Raw genomic sequence first — 17560 nt, 5'->3', positions numbered from 1 at the left:
AGATAGTTTTGCCAATTAATAGTCATCTTTCATGCACTATTATGGAAGCATAAAAGTTTTGCATTATGGTTGTCTCCTTTAAAAACAGGGCACTAGTTTTTATACTTTCAACTCTAAGTTCTGTGTATATTCTTATATTGTTAGGCATTTTTGGAAATACATGAGCTACTTAAAATAACGTAGCATAGAGGCTAGTATAGGATATTGATAGCACAATCTCCTTAAGCCCTTTTCCCCCCCTCCCCCCTGCCCTGGGCAGTTTTGACTCTAAAGAAAGCCAAGTTTGTAAACAAAAAATGTTTGGACTCCCCTCTCCCCTAACTGGTGAGACAGAACACTCCTCCCCCTATTCATTCCCTACCTCGATTGTATTTAGAGTATCTATGACTAATCATAATAATAGCTAGCAGTTATATAGTACTTTAAGATTTGAAAAGCATTTAGTATATAACTCAAATGATCCTCATGATGATCCCGTAAAGTAAGTGCTATTATTATCCCCACATTACAGGTGAGGAAACTGAGGGCTAAGAGAAATTAAATAATTTTTCCAAAAGTTTTAATTGTCTGAGATAGAATTGCATGCAGTCTTCCTGACAACAAGTCTAGCACTCTCTAGGTGAGCAAGGACAGTGTTTTCTACCTATGTTAACACACCCCAATCTAGATGTAAATTGGAGGTATATGGGGACAACTGGATCTAGTACAATTGTGAGTTTTTTCTATAAGTCACTTGGAAATTGTTAGCTAGTCAGATCATGTCATTGGTAGCCTATACTGGGCCCCTATAGTGTGGTATTTTTAGTTCACATGTTTTCACAAATACTTAATGATATTCAGAAGAATAGTTTGTACATGATGTGACTAAATAAAACTTAAGAATATACATAGAACTCAGTGCAGAAAACATTAAAATTAATGCCATAAGGCAGAACTACTCTTTTTAGAGTGTATAGCTAAAAGATGTCTTTTTTCCTTTAAACCACAGAACTTCTTTCATTACAACTTACTTTTAAGGATTTTGAAATCTTAGCACTTTTTTTTGCCATTAAGAAGCTATGCAAGTCAATATTGTACACCTAAATGACTATTAAGTATTTTTCTTAATGTTCTTTGTAATGCCTATATTGATCTTGTGAAATTAATTAAATGCTATGAAATAAAAAATATTCAGATTGCAGAATGCTGCTTTACATGACATTTAGTGTGGTTTTTTTTCTTTTCCAGTTCCAGGAATAGATTTTAGTATAAATCAATTTGTAAGAAATCTTGGCCTTGAACATTTAATCGATATATTTGAGAGAGAACAAGTAAGTAGCTGTATTTTATAGCTAAGTTTGGTGTAGTGTTGCATTTTTTGTTCCTTGGGTTTTTGGGGGCGGAGGGTTCTTTTCCTAAGTGATTTCGTCACTTGAGTCAGTCTGTGGAAGAATATTAAATCTGCTTTGAGGAGGAAACAGCACATTTGCTGCTGAAGATTTTTTTGGTTTTTTTTTTTTAATTTCATAAGCAGTTCTCATGGTTTCTACTTTCTCTGATTTTAGGGTTTGCTACCATTTTGTTGCAATATGGATTATTTCCTTTATACTATTTTACATGTACTAAAATTGAATGAGTCATCTCTTATGGCATTTTAATTTAGTTTTTAAAGATATTCTCAGATTTCCTATTTGCTATTTCTGTTGTAACCAGTTAGCAAGTATTTATTGAGCATCTGCTCTGTGCTTAACTCTCTGCTAGGTGCTGTGAGGAATATGAGAGAAGTATACAATAAAGTCCCTACTTTAGGGAGATGGGACTAACAATTAGAAAAGAATATGTAAGTGTAAAATTATATTACAGAAATTCAGAGAAGGAAAAGGTTAGTATAGTCTGTAGTGCTCAGGGAAAAGCTCCTTGAAAGTGGCAGGCCTTGAATTGAGCCTCACAGGATAGGGATTTGTTCAGCAAAGAAAAAGTGTTTCTGATCAAAGGATTCTCAAAAGCAAAGAGGTAAGAATTAGTTTGTGAGGGAGTGGGTTAGAAGAACATTATTTCCTCAGTGAATTTGGAGTTGGAAGGAACCTCAGATTATCTAATCTAATCCAAAACTCCTATTTTGTAGACTGAAACCCAGAGAGATGATGTTACCTGCAATAGAGTAAGCAGCAGAGCTGGAATTCAAACCCAGGTCCTCAAATCCAGCACTCTTTGCACTGTCCAACATTGTCAGAATATAGGACCAGAGTACTGAGGATCTTAAAAGCCAAGCTGAGCAATTTGAACTTTGTAAATGAATCATCATAATTTATATTTTTATGGTTACTTGCTTTAGGAGTAGATAAAGGGCAGTAAGGTAGGTTCTTTAGTAGGTGAAATGACATGAGACAGCATTGTATTAAAACCATTTAAATATCTAAATTTGGTAATGGTGATTTGAAAGAAGCAGCAGACTGAGGATGAAGCCACTTGAATGCCACTTGTAGTTAGTTCCCCTAAAAGAACTCTGCTCCTTCTAATCACTGTGTAAAGTACTTCACAGATATTTGTCAGGAACACCTCTAAAATAGAAACTGAGGTACTAAGCAGATCTATAATGTCTCTAGCCTCCTCTTTCTGATTCCTTTTCTCTGTCTGTGGCATTCTTCGTTCCACCCAATTTTGCATCCTTTCCCCCCAAATCCTTACTACCTTAAAGAAGTTTCTTACAATGATGACTAGGTGGGGTATAAATAGTCCATTTGATCAGAGGAGTGTTCTCCTTCCTCAAAACTGGATTTGAAGTCAGACAACCTAAATTCACATATCAACTCTTGCATTTCCTATCTGTATGATCTCAACCACATCATGTCATCTCTCTGCATTTCTGTTTCATTATCTTTAAAATTGAGAGGGTTGGATTAGATGATTTATAAAGTTTCTTCCAACTCTAAAACCCTGGTCCTGTGATCAGTGTTCTTTTTGAAAATTACTCTCACCATCAGAATGGAGAGACTAGATAAGAGAGACCGGGGCAGGGGAAGGAGAGGGTGGTATTAAGGCCTGAACTAAGGGCTAAGATGAATTCAGGTATGCAAAAGTGGGGAGAAAATAGTAAATCCAAAAGAAAGCAAATATAAACAGTGGAGTTGGAAATTGCTAGCCTTCCGAGTTTTAGTCCCTGATAAAAGAGTATGCTTAATTCTAACTTCTCACAATGAGTTGAAAACATATTTTTGTTTTGCTATTTGTTTCTGAAGTAAGTTCTTGTACTTAAATTAATTGTAGATTTTAGATATTTTGTTCCTTGGTTGTTTAATTAGTCTTAACTCTTCACAGTCTATACCAGTGTGTGAATATTAGTTCATTTCCATTTCTGAGATATTTAAAATATTTCAGAATGACTGTATCTGTGTCTAAATACTCTTTATAATGATAGTATGTCATCAAATGTATTTCCATTCTTAACTAAATATTATGCTTTTTTTTTAACAAGATCACATTGGATATTTTAGTTGAAATGGGACATAAGGAGTTAAAGGAGATTGGGATCAATGCTTATGGGCATAGGCATAAAATCATTAAAGGAGTTGAAAGACTTATCTCTGGACAACAAGGTACCATTTCTTTTTAAATAATTGTTCTCATCAGTTTGTTATCTGGTTATAGACATTTCCCAGCTTTAAAAATATTTGTGTTCCAAAAGTTTGTTTTCTGGAAAGGCAGCTTGTCATTAAGGCAGAAGCCCAGTTCCTAGGCATTGAAATCTGAGAATGTTTGCCCTGGAATAAACATGCCTTAAGGAGGAACCTGATGACTGTCCTCAGAGATTTGAAAGGCCCTTCAGTGGAAAAGGGATTCCATTTGTTCACTTGGTCCCAAAAGACAAACTGGGAACAGTAGGTAGAAGGTACCAAAAGTCAGATTTAGGTTCAGTATAAGAATAAACTTTCTAAATAAAGAGTTGAGCAGCCATTGGTCACCAGTATTGTAGAGTAAATTCTTAGCTACGGTTTTGACTAGTGTTTGATCCTCTCAATAATCCTGTGAAGTAGTTGCTATTCCCCAGATTTGCAGATGAGGAAGCCAACTAAGAAGTTTTAAGTGACTTACCTAAGGACATACAACTAGAAAACATCTGAGACAGGATTTGAACTCAGATCATCCTGACTGCCTCTAAGGCAACATCCAACTGTTAAGCTACTGTTATAGTCCCAGCTGGGCTACTGTGTTATCTTGGGCACTTGGAGAAAGCAACTGAGTGACCCAGCTGGAGTTGGAGTCAGGAAAATCCAAGTTCAAATCATGCCACGGACATTTAGCAGTAGTGTGATGCTAAGCAAGTCACTTAATCCATCTCTGCCTGTTTCCTCATCTGTAAAATGAGGATAATAATAGCATCTACTTCACAAGGTTCTTGTGAGAACTGAATGACATAACATATGTGAAGTGCATGGCCAATCTCAAGTGCTACAGAAATGCTCACTATTAGAGGCGCTAGGTGGTGCAGTGGGCAGAGCATCAGCCCTGGAGTCAGGAGGACCTGGGTTCAAATGTGGCCTCAGACAACATAACATTCACTAGCTGTGTGACTCAGGGCAAGTCACTTAGTCCCAATTGCCTCATATAAGAGAAAAAAAAAAAAGAAATGCTAACTATTATTAGCCAACATAATTAAATTTCTCTCTGCCCTTACTTTCCTTCCCTCTAAAATGATGAGATTGGTCTAAATGATGTCCCAGAAATCCCTGCTAGTGCTAAAAAATCCTGTGACTTTAAAATATTTGAACTTTGAACATATTTTCCCATAGAACTAATGCTACAAATGGTGGCTAGGTTCTTAGACTGACCCACAAAAGCCTATTTAATTCATATTGTAGCTGAAATGCTATATATTTGTAATGTAAAATAATATAGAAAATAGTACTGTTGCAGTAATTCTGGTAATTAAACCCCAAAAATACATTAGTTATTTTATTTACCTAGCATTCTAGTGCTCAAAGCAAAAAGGAGGTTTCACCAGAGGAGGATAAGGAATTAAATGCCTTTGTGGAGGTTCTAAATGGAATTTTGAGGTACTTTCAGGTTTGAGGAAAGGATTGATAGCCCTGATTTTTTAGGTCTAATTTCACTTTAAAATTTTTGGCTTTCCTTTTTCTCACTAGCACCACTCAGCTGTGGTTATCTCTTTTTATTTTACTTTAGTCTCCTGTTAGACAGGGGAGGAAGATTTTCTTGATGTACCTGGACAGAAACTGGAGGTAAAAAGGAAAGGAGGAAAAGAACTAAAGAGGGCGGGTATGTGTATAAGAAATAGTATTCTGAGGTAGAATGGAGTTTTGAGTAGCGAAAGACAGAAAAAACACTAGGCACTTGGCATGTGGACATTCCCAGAAAGGGAAGAAATGGAAGTGCTGAGATGAAATGTAGGTCCACGTGCCAACCCCCAGAGGTACTCTCCACACCACACAGCTGGGTTCTTCTTCACAGAAGAAAGGAGTGTTATCAAGTGAGGGATGATGAAGTCAAAAAGGAAGCCTGAGAGAGCTTCATTATTTACCTTTAGGCAAGTGTGAATGTTTAAAACAACTAAGACCAAATAATTGTCTCTGTTTCTCCTAAATGACAGTAACAACAACAATAAGGCAGCATTTATTGGGCCTTATAAGATTTGTAAAGCCTTTTGTATTACATTCTCATTTGATCCTCACAGCGAACCTGTGAGGTACCATTTTACAAATGAAGAAGCAAGCTCTGAGAAGTTGAGTTACCCAGGGTCACAGAGCTAGTAAAGAGCTAAGGCAGGATTAAACTATTACTTAGCCTTGTGTGCCACACTTTAACTACCTCCCCATATTACTTCTGGTGATGTTTTTTTTATGTAAAAGCTATGAATTAATGATTGATAGTCAGTTTGTAGTTGCCTAGAGTCATAAACATTTTAGAGCCGAGTGGAAACTTTGAGATCATCTAGTTCACAATCCCGTCATTTTACAGTTGAGGAAACTGAAGCCCAGGATAGTTAGCAATCTTATGCAAGGTCATATACAGTTGGTGGTAGAACTTAGGTCAAAACCCAAATCATACAACTCTTTGTCCAGTGCTCATCATGATTCATACCTTGAATCATCTCATTCAATTCTACAACTTCTGGGTCTTGTTTTCTTCTGTGAATATATCTGTAGAGCCTTCACCCATCTTCAAAGCCAACACATTCTGCCAGCAAGGGTCAATTAAATCTGTTTTTACACTTGTCTTACCGGAATGCACATAGTTATTTTTGGTTACAGTTGATGAAACTGGTTTTTGAGAAGTGTTTTATAATAACTTTAAAATGTGTTTTGTAGGTCTCAACCCATACTTGACTCTAAATACTTCTGGTAGTGGAACAATTCTCATAGATCTGTCTCCTGAAGATAAAGAATTTCAGTCTGTGGAAGAAGAGGTATGATTTCACCTACCTTCAGTGTGTGAAAAGTATGGACAAGCAACATTCAGGGCTGGCTCAGTTAAAAATTTCTAATCACAACTGCTACAGAATTTAACGCTCTGTTAACTTTCTGAAGGATTCTAGATTGTTAGACATAACTTGCAGTAAAGGTAAAAGTCACATTTCCCAGCACCTTACTAACTAGATAGGTTTAAAAATCAGCGTTTCAGATACACTCACAATTCATACCTTCATTTTATTAACAGAGATTAGTGCTAGAGCTGAGTAAAATCAGCATGAAATTTTGTTAAAGAATAGATTGTCTTGTGGGAGGTAGCAGGATGGAAGAAGAGAGAAACAGCAGAGCCTCCAATCCAAGAAAAGTTTATTCAGTAGCACACTGCCTTCTAGTAGCTGTGTCTACACACTGGTAGGTTGTCACAAATGATGCTGTTATTAAATTAGATCTACCTTTACATCTGCATTTCACCTAAAAGACAGACTGTTTTGGGAATTTTTCTAAAAGTGGTTGTCATGAGTTTTAATATTCTGAAGATGGATGAAAATGATTCATGCATTGTATTTGTAGAATCAGAAGTGAGATTTTTTTTTATCTTGCTAAATGATTTAATTATAAAGAAGTCTCTTAACCCCCTGAGGGTTTTTTGTGATTTGTAAAACAGGAATAATAAAATCTGTACTACCAGTTTCACAGGGTGATTATGAGAGAACCATTTTATACTGTAAAGTACTAGATAAATAATTTTTAATAATTTACATTAATCTTGAAGTTGTGTTTCTTTAGATGCAGAGTACAGTCCGAGAACACAGAGATGGAGGTCATGCTGGTGGAATCTTTAATAGATACAATATTCTTAAGGTATCTTTTTTTAAAATTAACTATGATGGGGGCAGCTAGGTGGCGCAGTGAATAGAGCTCTGGCCTTGGAGTCAGGAGGACCTGAGTTCAAATCCAGCCTCAGACACATAACACTAGCTGTGTGACCCTGGGCAAGTCAACCCCAAATGCCTCACCAAAAAAAGGCAAAAAAAATAAAATAAAATAAAAATAAAATTAACTATGATGGTTAAATGTTTCAGTGGTCTCCAAAATGAGAACTTTGTATAATTCCAGGGTGTGTCGTCAGTCCATAAGGTGGGAGGTGAGTCACACCCTAACCCCTCCACAATAGTTAATCACAGACTTAACTCCAACACATCTGAACCACCCCCTTCAATCAGCATCAGTACCCTGCTCTCCCTCTAACTTCCAGTTGTGTCCGAAAATAAGCCTGAGGCTAAAGTGACTCAGGCACTTTCAGCAGTTGTGTAGGTAAAATTCCAGCCTTCTCCCCTCACATCCCCAAATCCTGCCCCCCAAATCAACTCATGTCTTTGATCAGCCCTGCACTCCAGGGTAATAGCCAGTGAGAGCCCCACTTCACCACAATGACCTGCTTTTTATTCTTAGTGGGACAGAATGAGTGGCCCAGAACAAGTAGGTGTGGGTAGGTGGTGATCTGTATCACAGATCTCATTGCATCATCTTTCCCAAAAAAAACTACTGCATCCTTCCAGTTCTATGAGATCCTCACCTCCTTACTTGTCCAGTGAATTGCTAGGACTTGTCTTTACCCTTATCACATCTTTCTTCTCAGGACTCTTACAGTGACTTCTTAATTGGTCTCTATGCCTCAAGTCTCTCCCTTCTCTGTCCTCCACACAACTATCAGTGATTTTCTTAAAGCAGTGAACATGTTTAGTTCAGTTTTTTTCAACCTTCAGTTTGTTTAAGTTCTAGAAGGTATAATTATTAGTTTGTTGATGCATTTATATAATTATAAATATGTATACATATTGGGAGGGGTAGTCAAAAAAAATTGTTGATGGAATGCAAGATCAAGAAAAAATTGGGGAGACCACTGGTGTAGTAGATGAGTGCTAACCAGGCTCGAGTTCAAATATCGCCTGCCACTTACTAGCTGTGTTGATTAGACAAGGTACCTAACGTGTAAATGATGTTAGTAATTCCTGAAGGACCTGCCTCCCAGAGTTGTGAAATAGATATAAAGAGCTTTGTAAATTTCAAAGCATGATAGAATTGTCAGCTAAAATTAATATTCTCATACCCTCTTGGATATAATCAGCTTTCACTTAAGAACACAAATTGTGTACTTGGGACAGACTAATGGCCCATCCTGCTCGATATTTTTACAGGAATATCACCTCGTAGGCTTAGCAGTGGACTAAGCATTCCTACCTTGCCTTCACAACTCATTAGTTTATCTAGAAGCTTGTGGTCAAATGTGTTGGAACTTTTTTTACCTATGCTTTCTCTTGAAGTAATGAGTCAACTTGTTTACTACTTCCTGTTTAAAGTAGCATATGCTGTCACCATAAAGAAGTGAGATAGAGCTCTAAGATGCCTTCCAATTCAGATGGCCTCTAATTTTATTAAACATTGTCACTTGTGGAAATTAGTCATTGTTACCAGTCAATACTTTATCATATGTCCTAATAGAGGACTCTACTGGACAGTAAAGGCAATACACCCTAGATTATCCACAAATGAACAGGAGACTTTTATTACCCTTCTTTGAAACTAATAGAGAAGCAGGGTAGTCTAGTGTAAAGAACAGTGGACTTGGACCGAAGAACTGGACTGAGTTGGTCTGTACCTCAATCAATATGTCCCAGGTACTGTGCTAGGCAGTAGGGATGAAGGCTTAAAGAATGAAACAATCTACTGGAAAGAAGCTTGTAGTCTAATGAGGGAGAGAAATACATACATAAATATGTAACATAATATAAAGTTAATAAATTCAAATGTGTCCAGAGTATTTAAATACAAAATAGTTTGGGAAAGAAGATACTGGCAGTTGGAGTCAAGAAAGGGATCATGCAGAAAATAGTTCTTGAGCTACCTCGTAAGGTGGGGCTAAGGGGAAAGTGTTCTAGGCAAGTGAGATAGCTAGATAAAAGGGGTAGGTTAGGGCTTAAAGTGTCTAGATCACATTCTTGTGACCCTGTACAAGTCTTAATCTCTCTGGGTCTCAGTTTCTTCAGTCGGTCAGTAAACGTTTGTTAAGCACCTAATATATACTAGAGACTGTGCTCTGCTTTGGCAGTACAAGAGGCAAAATACAGACACTGCCCTTAAGGAACTTATACTCTAACGGAGGGAGACAGCAAGCAAACAACTATGTACAAATGGGCTATGTACAAGATAAATAGGAAATAAATAATTAACAGAGGGAAGGAGCTAGAATTAAGACGAAGTTGAGCATAATAAAATTTACAGTACTTCACAAAATGGTAATAGGGAAAGTTCACTATAAAACAAAGTTTTATAACATGCAAGTTTGTTGGGGGGATGGGTTGTGAGTAGCATAGTGCACTACAAATAATAGGAAGGGGTTTTTTTTAATTTGAATTAATGTTTTCAGTCATTTGTGGTCCTTTAAAAGTAATTTTAAAATCATATTTATCTTCATGCCTATGATTTGTGCTGTTTGAGGTCCATAGTGGCATTTTGAGTAGTTTAATTAAAACAACCTATTTACACCAGTACATGCCACGTGCTTCATTCTGCATCACCCTCTTGGCTTCTAAATTTCACCCAGCACCTGAAGACCAGCAGGGGGCTATAGCAGACTCAGAAAAGCAGCGAGGAAAACATCTTACTCTAGGACTACTAAATCTTGAGAATACAACTGGTAATGTTCACATTGGTTCCTTTCAGCTACTTAGCCAGACAGAAGAATGTTTAGGTGTCTTGGTGGGAGGGTTGGTCCTTCTGTTTTGAGTGATGATTTTAAGTATTTCTTAAAGGAGATTTAAGGCATTTGATAAAATTATCAGTGATGCTTTAAGTTTCATAAAGAGGTAGAATACTAAGCACTTTTATTTTAACAGTGTTTTATATACATAATACATGCTAGACTTTAAAGTACTTTGGTTATATTTCTAACTCAGTAAAGAAAAAAAGTTGTAAACTAGAATCAGTTTATCTTGTGAGTATAGTAGTCAAACTGACTCAAAATCTTTGTATTTATAGTGGGAAAGTGCTGAACTTTGAAATCAGGAGATCTGGAGTCATATCCCACTTCTACCAATAACTTGGTGGTCATGGGCAGGTGGTCTGAGGCATTTTCCTCACGTACAATAGAGCCCTGCACAGCACCCTTGTGAGGATTAAATAAAAATGTATTTAAATTTTTTGCAAGCCAAAAGTGATCTATAAATGTTAACTATTATTAATATATTTTTTATTTCTTTACTGAATTTTGGACTTTGGTTTTTAAAATCCTTATTTTGCTTTACAGTGTTTAAGTTCCAAAGTTTTGTTGTGTGTGTGATTTTTGTGACTTGAAGTATTTTTAACTTGACTCAAATAAATGAAACATTTTGTTCTCCTAATTAAAAAATATGGAAATGTTTGGTGAAGATGAACAATAAAGATAGCTATAATACCAAACTAGAGGCTTGAATTCTGGTTTAATTTTTGCAGATTCAGAAAGTTTGTAACAAAAAACTCTGGGAAAGATACACACACCGAAGGAAAGAGGTTTCTGAAGAAAATCATAACCATGCAAATGAAAGAATGCTGTTTCATGGTAAGATCCCCAAGCAATTTGAATAGCTTTATTCTCTGCTGTTCATTTGGAGAAAATTGCATGTCTAAATAAGCCATCTGTTTTAAAAGATAATTCATTTCATTCTATTCTTGATGTAAATTCAATTTTAGTTGTATTAATTTTTAAATCACATTCATTTTCATACTCTTTGATTGTAGAATTTGTTTTTCAAGGATGCAAATGGTTTCTAATATTAACTTTGAATAAATTTCATTCTTATCTAATAATTAACATGGGACTTATTCAGATGTGTGCTTTCTACTGGTTATACTAAGGATGAATCCTAAAATAGAATAAGTGCAGTTGATGACAGTCTTGTAGGCTATTTCTGTTTTATTTTTCTAGTTCAGCAGATTTTGTTTGTTAGAATCTTTTTGGAAGTGACAATAGAATTCTGTTAATTCACTGACTCAGTTAAAAGAAGTAGGAAAATACCTGCATCCTTTTCCAGTTCATATTCAAAAGTTCCAAACTAAAGTATCAGATTTTAACTGAAGGGGAAGTTTTGTGTGTGGAGCCTTTTTACAGTTATTATTCCTTGAATTAATGGCACAAGCTCAGTTAACTCTTGCAATTTCAGTCTTTTAGGAACACACACATGCATTACTTGGCCTTTCAGTTTTAGATCAGTTATGTTAAGTATTACATATACATTTAGTATTTTATGGAACCTTTGAAGTCTTTCTTAGAACCTGTTGGGGCCAAAACTTGGGTAGAAAAAGAGGGAGGAGATAGTATAACTACTGGTTTCCTTAATTTGACCAGGAATAATTTCAGAAAGTTGTGAGATTTTTTCAACACTTGCACAAAACACAGCTTTTAAGTGTAATACTGCCCTAAACAGAAAAGGAAATAGATCTAGACCTCAAAGTGCTGCAGAGAGTTCTATAAATCAGCAAAGAAACTGAAATCTAAATGGCATTCAATTGCCAAAACCCAGAGTCCTGTTTATACTGCTAACATAGAACTCAAGCAGAGTAAATATGTATTGATTTAATTTACTGATTCTAATGAGTGATATTTACATGTTAAAATGTAGGCGTGGTCTTGATTTTCCCTTATTAATTCAAATAAATAGCTGATTCTGTTCATCAGTAATTCTGTAAAGTGGAATCCACAGCTTTCTCTTTACCTCTCTGTATGAACATAGACAGTTTGTTGATGAATCAGTTGGCTGTGCAGCTGCTGTAGTCCTTCTGCCCACCCTCTCACCCCACTCCCTGGCCCTGATCCAGGCCTTACTACCTACTTCCCCTTTGGCTTAGGGCCTACACTGATTGGTCCTGTGAAGCACATGAGAGGATGCAGGAGGGGAAAGGTAGCATTCAGGGTTTAAAGAAAATGTACCACATTTATAGTTAGACTGTGAATCTGGGATGGATGGGTGGAACAGACTAAGAAAAAGAATTTTAAAAAATCAGAGCATAAGAAAAATTGCCTGTTTTGCCAATAAGTCCATGGAGTCATAGAAAACATTGATTTTATTCAGTAGTATTGGAGAGAGAGGAATTAGGCTTGTTGACTGTGCCTTATCCATATCAAACAACTTCATTTTAGGTTCTCCATTTGTGAATGCAATTATTCATAAAGGTTTTGATGAAAGGCATGCCTATATAGGTGGAATGTTTGGAGCTGGCATTTACTTTGCTGAGAACTCTTCCAAAAGCAATCAGTATGTATATGGAATTGGAGGTGGTACCGGGTGTCCAGTTCACAAAGATAGATCTTGTTATATTTGCCACAGGTAAGTCATTTATTTATACCCATCTGCTTGGTTCTGTTCTGGAAAAATATTCCAGAGAAAAGCATTACCATAGTTTCTGGTATATAGAGAGGGTTTTCCAGATTAGGAGTATCATGAATAACATTTATGGGTTTTGCTTAGTAGAAAGCCATTTAAAAAGGGGGGTAGGGAGTAGATGGTATTTAGATAGCCATAAGAAAGACACCTTGAGAACTCATCTGCCATTTTCCCCCCACTGACTTAGGTCAGTTAGAAGCTATTTTTCTCTTTAAAAAAAAATAGCCATGTATTAGGTGCCTTGCTAGAAGAAAAAAATTCTAGCAAATAGGCTACAAAAAATAACTGAGAACTTTTGCTTAGTAAAACAGTCTCAGAAGGGGAAAAGAGCCACCATTAATAAGATCGTAGAATTTAAAGCTAGAAAAAGGACGTTAAAGATCATTTAGTTTTAAACTTCTTATTTTACAAATGATGCATCTATAAGGTTTAGAATAAGCAGTTCACCCAAGATCATACACATATCAGTCAGGACTGCAAACACACTATTCTTTCTACTATATCTCCATTCTGTTTTGTGTGAATTGAGTGATTAACATGTGCTTTCAGAATTTGGTCCTTGAATTTATGGAGTAGCCGAGTGGGTATGATTTTTCAAGGAGTAGAATTTATAAAGGATTGAGTAGTACGTAGCAGGATCCCAGGTGGAAAGCCTAAGCAGAGAGCTCTTAAGCCTATGGCTTAGGTCAGAGGGTCTGCAGTATGTACCAATGTAGGAGAAGAGATAGGTTTGTTGTCAAGACCCCACTGTACAAAAGGAAAAGAGCTCCCTGATCATGCCTGTTTTATAAATTGGACTTCTGCAGCAATAGAAAGGACAAGAGCTTCATCTCTGGAAAATTATTAAATTGTTTTCACTGCTGCAAATATAACTAGGAAAAGTGGCACCTTATTTTAGGCAGAGAAATTCTATTTCCCCTTTGTACTTGAAAGATTGTCATTAATGCCCTACCTATCTCAGGAGAATTGTCTTCAGATTGAAATGAAATAATAGGTAGAGACATTCTTTGACAAGCAGAAAATGTTATAAAAGTAGAACGTATAAGTTATTCCTAAAAGACTTGTTCTTTCGAATTTTTTCTTTTTTCCTTTCCAACATAGGCAATTACTGTTTTGCCGGGTAACATTGGGGAAATCTTTCCTGCAGTTTAGTGCAATGAAGATGGCTCATTCTCCTCCTGGACACCATTCAGTCACAGGTCGGCCTAGTGTTAATGGCCTGGCATTAGCAGAATATGTCATTTATAGAGGAGAACAGGTAACAGTTCTTTATCATATCTTCAAAAAGTACTTGGAAAGTAGACTTTTTGAAGTCTATTGGGGTGTCTCATTGACAAACTGTATTTTTTTAAATGGGGTATTTTCCAAATTTTAATTATATTCAGTATATCTTTCAAAGCATAGTATCATGCTAGCTGATCCCTGTGACAGTGATGTCTCCAGTAGAATCAGAAATCTTAATAAGTATGATCTGGATGTGTAGAGAAAAAAATGTTTTACTGATAAATATTTCTCTTTCTCCTTTTTCAGGCTTATCCAGAGTATTTGATTACTTACCAGATTGTAAAGCCTGAAGCCATAGCTGAGGGATAGATAAGTGAAGGGCTGTTTTGGTTTGGTTTTTATGAAGACAACTATGCCGAGCATGAACACATCTAAGCAGCTGGTGACCTCTGTTTTACTCTTTGCTGAAAAATTCTATTGGCCACAGATGTGGTATTAAAAAAATGTGAATGAAGTTTAACATTCTGACTTGATAAAGCTTTAATAATGTACAGTGTTTTCTAAATACTTCCTGTTTTTCAGCACTTTAACAGATGCCATTCCAGGTAAAACTGGGTTTGTCTGTACTAAATTATAAACAGGTAACTTGAACCTTTTTACATTATGCATTGAATTTAGCAGAAACTGTGTAATGTCCTAAACAGGAATTTGTCTTACTAATTCTGTGTTCTTTCAAACACAGCATTTACACTGAATATAATGTCATTTGTAAAACTGTAAATAAGAGCTTTTGTACTAGCCTTGTATTTATTTACATTGCTTTGTAATATAAATCTACTGTTTCAGAATTGCAACCTTGTACAAAGTATTTTCCAAATGTATTGCTCATCTGTATTTGATCTTGTACAATAGAGAGATTTTTCACTCAATTCCAGAGGCTTTGTTGGCAAGATAGCTGAGTTTCTTAACAGTAATTTCAGTCAGTTGGGGATGATTTATTAGCCAGATTCAGTTTTTTAATTATGGAAGTATCCAGCACACTTTGAAAATCCTTCCAATTAAAGGAATTACTAAATATCCTAGAGAGGTTTTTGTTTAGTGGTTACTTTGTGTATATCAAATACATATTCCAAAGAGCCGTGGCTGCCATAGTTACCAGTTTGCTAATGGGGCAACCTTGGTTTCATGGTAGAAATTTTTTTTTTTACATCATTATGTGGAAATCTAGAGCAACTTGCTCACAATTTTTAAGTGACTAAAATCTGTCTCTATATAGTTACAGTTTTCTTCTTTGATTGTAAATAGTGAATTTCTGGAGGATTTTTTTCCCCTGGGGTAAATCCCAAACTTTTCTATGTACCTTGAGTCCATTGGAAACCCCTTATTCACTTAGCATCTGTCTATTAAGTGCCTACCATGTGCAAAATACTTAGGCACCAGGAGAGATACAAAGCTAAGTAAGCCATTGTCTCTGCATGCATAGACTTTACAGTCTAGCAGGGTTCAATAAACATACAGTGTGGTAGTATAGCAAACGACCACAAAGTATATCTTAGGTGGGCCATTAGATTTTTAGTTTTGATATTTTGTTTGTTCTGTGTTTTTTAATTATCTTTTTGTATCTGCCTTTCTATTATCATCATGGCAGTCTACATGCATAACAAGTAAATTCTTTACAGGCCCCACAGTAGTCCCAGTTCTCTGCTATCATTTCTGTCATAAATGCAGTGAAACTGGTATTTCTGCTTCCCATACGGCTCCACCGGAAAGAGCAGCTGCCTGACTGGAACCAGACTTAGCAGGGTAAAGCCCAGGTAGAACACCATGAGTTAACATGGACTTCCTTAATGTTGGCAGCTGTTGCAGGAAATGATGGGCCATCTAGCCATTGAAGCATGCTCAAGAATCTTGGTACAAAAGCGTTGCATTACATCGTGTGCCCATCTTCAATCATTTTTTTTTAATCTTTCTGTCCCTCAGATATCAAGGAAGAAAGTTTGCCCATTAAATGTGTTTGCTACTTGAGGGCATTTCTGATTTTTTACCCTCTATAATGAGTTTACCTTGGTTCTATATTAATTTCTGAATTCATTGTTTGCAGTGAATTATTGTAAATAGTCATAGAAGATCATGGATACTCTCTTGAGAAAAATGGAGTCCAGATATATCTGGGGTGTTTTTTAATTGCCTGATATTACTGGCTTTATTTAAGAAGGCAAGTTGTGATTTTGAAGTATTTTTAGACGGCACTCTGATAATTACAGGTATAATCCTAAAATTACATTACTCTTTTGAATACCAGTAAGTGTGCCAATTTTATATAGTATTTCAGGATCAGAAAGATCTGTCTACCAATTCCTCCCAATTTTCTGATTAGGTATATTGAGATGAATTAAAGAGGCTTATGTTTAGGTACTTTTTCTGCCAACATTTGTCCCATATTACTCACCCTGAGTGATTCTGGAATTGATTGTCATGCCAGGTTTACAGTAATGTTATATTATTGCTTAATTCTGATATGTCATTTCCCATGAATAATTGTATCGTGTTCAGTATTTTAGCATGGAAACATTTTTTCAAATAGTTTTTGTTTTACGTTTGTGCATGACATGCCTTATGTTCTGAAGGTGGGATTTTATCATTGTTTGGTGACCCTTTTTGAGGTGAATTTGAACCTCTTGTGCAGTTAGTGCTACCTAACTCATCCTTAAGGTGTTTTACATGTACTGTCTCACATTCCGTACCCCATTAACATGAAATAAACGATTTTGTTCACTGGTTTTTTGAGTAATTGTCAGAATGATATAAGTATATCAAATCGTCTTTGAGAAAATGGATGATTACATTAAACTACACCGAGTAGTATAACATAGTTCTAAATCTACCAGACAGGAATGATGCATCCCAAAATATTGGAAGGGACCTTGGAGACCATCTAGTTGAGGGATGGGGAACCTGCAGCCTCAAGGCCACATGTGGCCTTCTAGGTCCTTGGGTGTGGCTTTTTGACTGAGTCCAAGTTTTACAAAGCAAATCCTTTTATTAAGGGGATTTGTTCTATGAAGTTTGATTTTAGTCTAACCTCATTTTACAGATGAAGAAATTGAGCCTAAAAGAGGTTCAGTAACATGGCTAAGACATACAGTAATTAGCAAGGCCAATATTTGAATCTATTTCCTGCCACTAATTCCAGGGCTCTGTAAGTTAAAATGATGGAATTTTGAACATTTTAATCACACCATCTCAGTTAACTCTCAGAAACTAATGTTCAAATGGTATAATATAGAGTCAGGAGGCCTGAGTTCAAATCTTCCTCTTCTGTGTACGAGCTGTTTGTCTTGGGGCACTGAACCTTTCTGCATCTCAGTTTCTTCAACTGCAAAAATGTTCTACACCCTACTTCACCAAGTTGGTGTGAGGAAAAAGATTTGTACATTTAAAATGCTGTGCAGATGTAAAGCAAGTAGCACAATGGTAAGTCTCAAAATTCTTTTATAGAAGCTAAGTCAA

General features: G+C 36.1%; 1 protein-coding gene across 2 annotated transcripts in view; it reads left to right on the top strand.

Moving 5' to 3' along the window:
• The window catches only part of TNKS2 (tankyrase 2), a 57908-nt gene extending 41078 nt beyond the window's left edge, over positions 1–16830 (top strand). For both annotated transcript variants that reach the window (XM_020964100.2, XM_020964099.2), the window contains exons 20-27: positions 1228–1310; positions 3455–3575; positions 6306–6403; positions 7194–7268; positions 10899–11004; positions 12583–12769; positions 13928–14084; positions 14357–16830. In XM_020964100.2, the coding sequence (XP_020819759.1) occupies positions 1228–1310; positions 3455–3575; positions 6306–6403; positions 7194–7268; positions 10899–11004; positions 12583–12769; positions 13928–14084; positions 14357–14419 (890 nt within the window). In that variant the 3' untranslated portion in view covers positions 14420–16830. The remainder of the gene's footprint in view (positions 1–1227; positions 1311–3454; positions 3576–6305; positions 6404–7193; positions 7269–10898; positions 11005–12582; positions 12770–13927; positions 14085–14356) is intronic.
• The last annotated feature ends 730 nt before the right edge of the window (positions 16831–17560 follow it).

The sequence above is a fragment of the Phascolarctos cinereus genome, unplaced genomic scaffold, assembly GCF_003287225.1.
Source record: "Phascolarctos cinereus isolate Bilbo 61053 unplaced genomic scaffold, phaCin_HiC Scaffold_3;HRSCAF=262, whole genome shotgun sequence".
In the NCBI taxonomy this organism is placed as follows: Eukaryota; Metazoa; Chordata; class Mammalia; order Diprotodontia; family Phascolarctidae; genus Phascolarctos; species Phascolarctos cinereus.
Note: the sequence above shows the minus strand (reverse complement) of the source record. Positions and strands in the feature narration are given on the sequence as shown.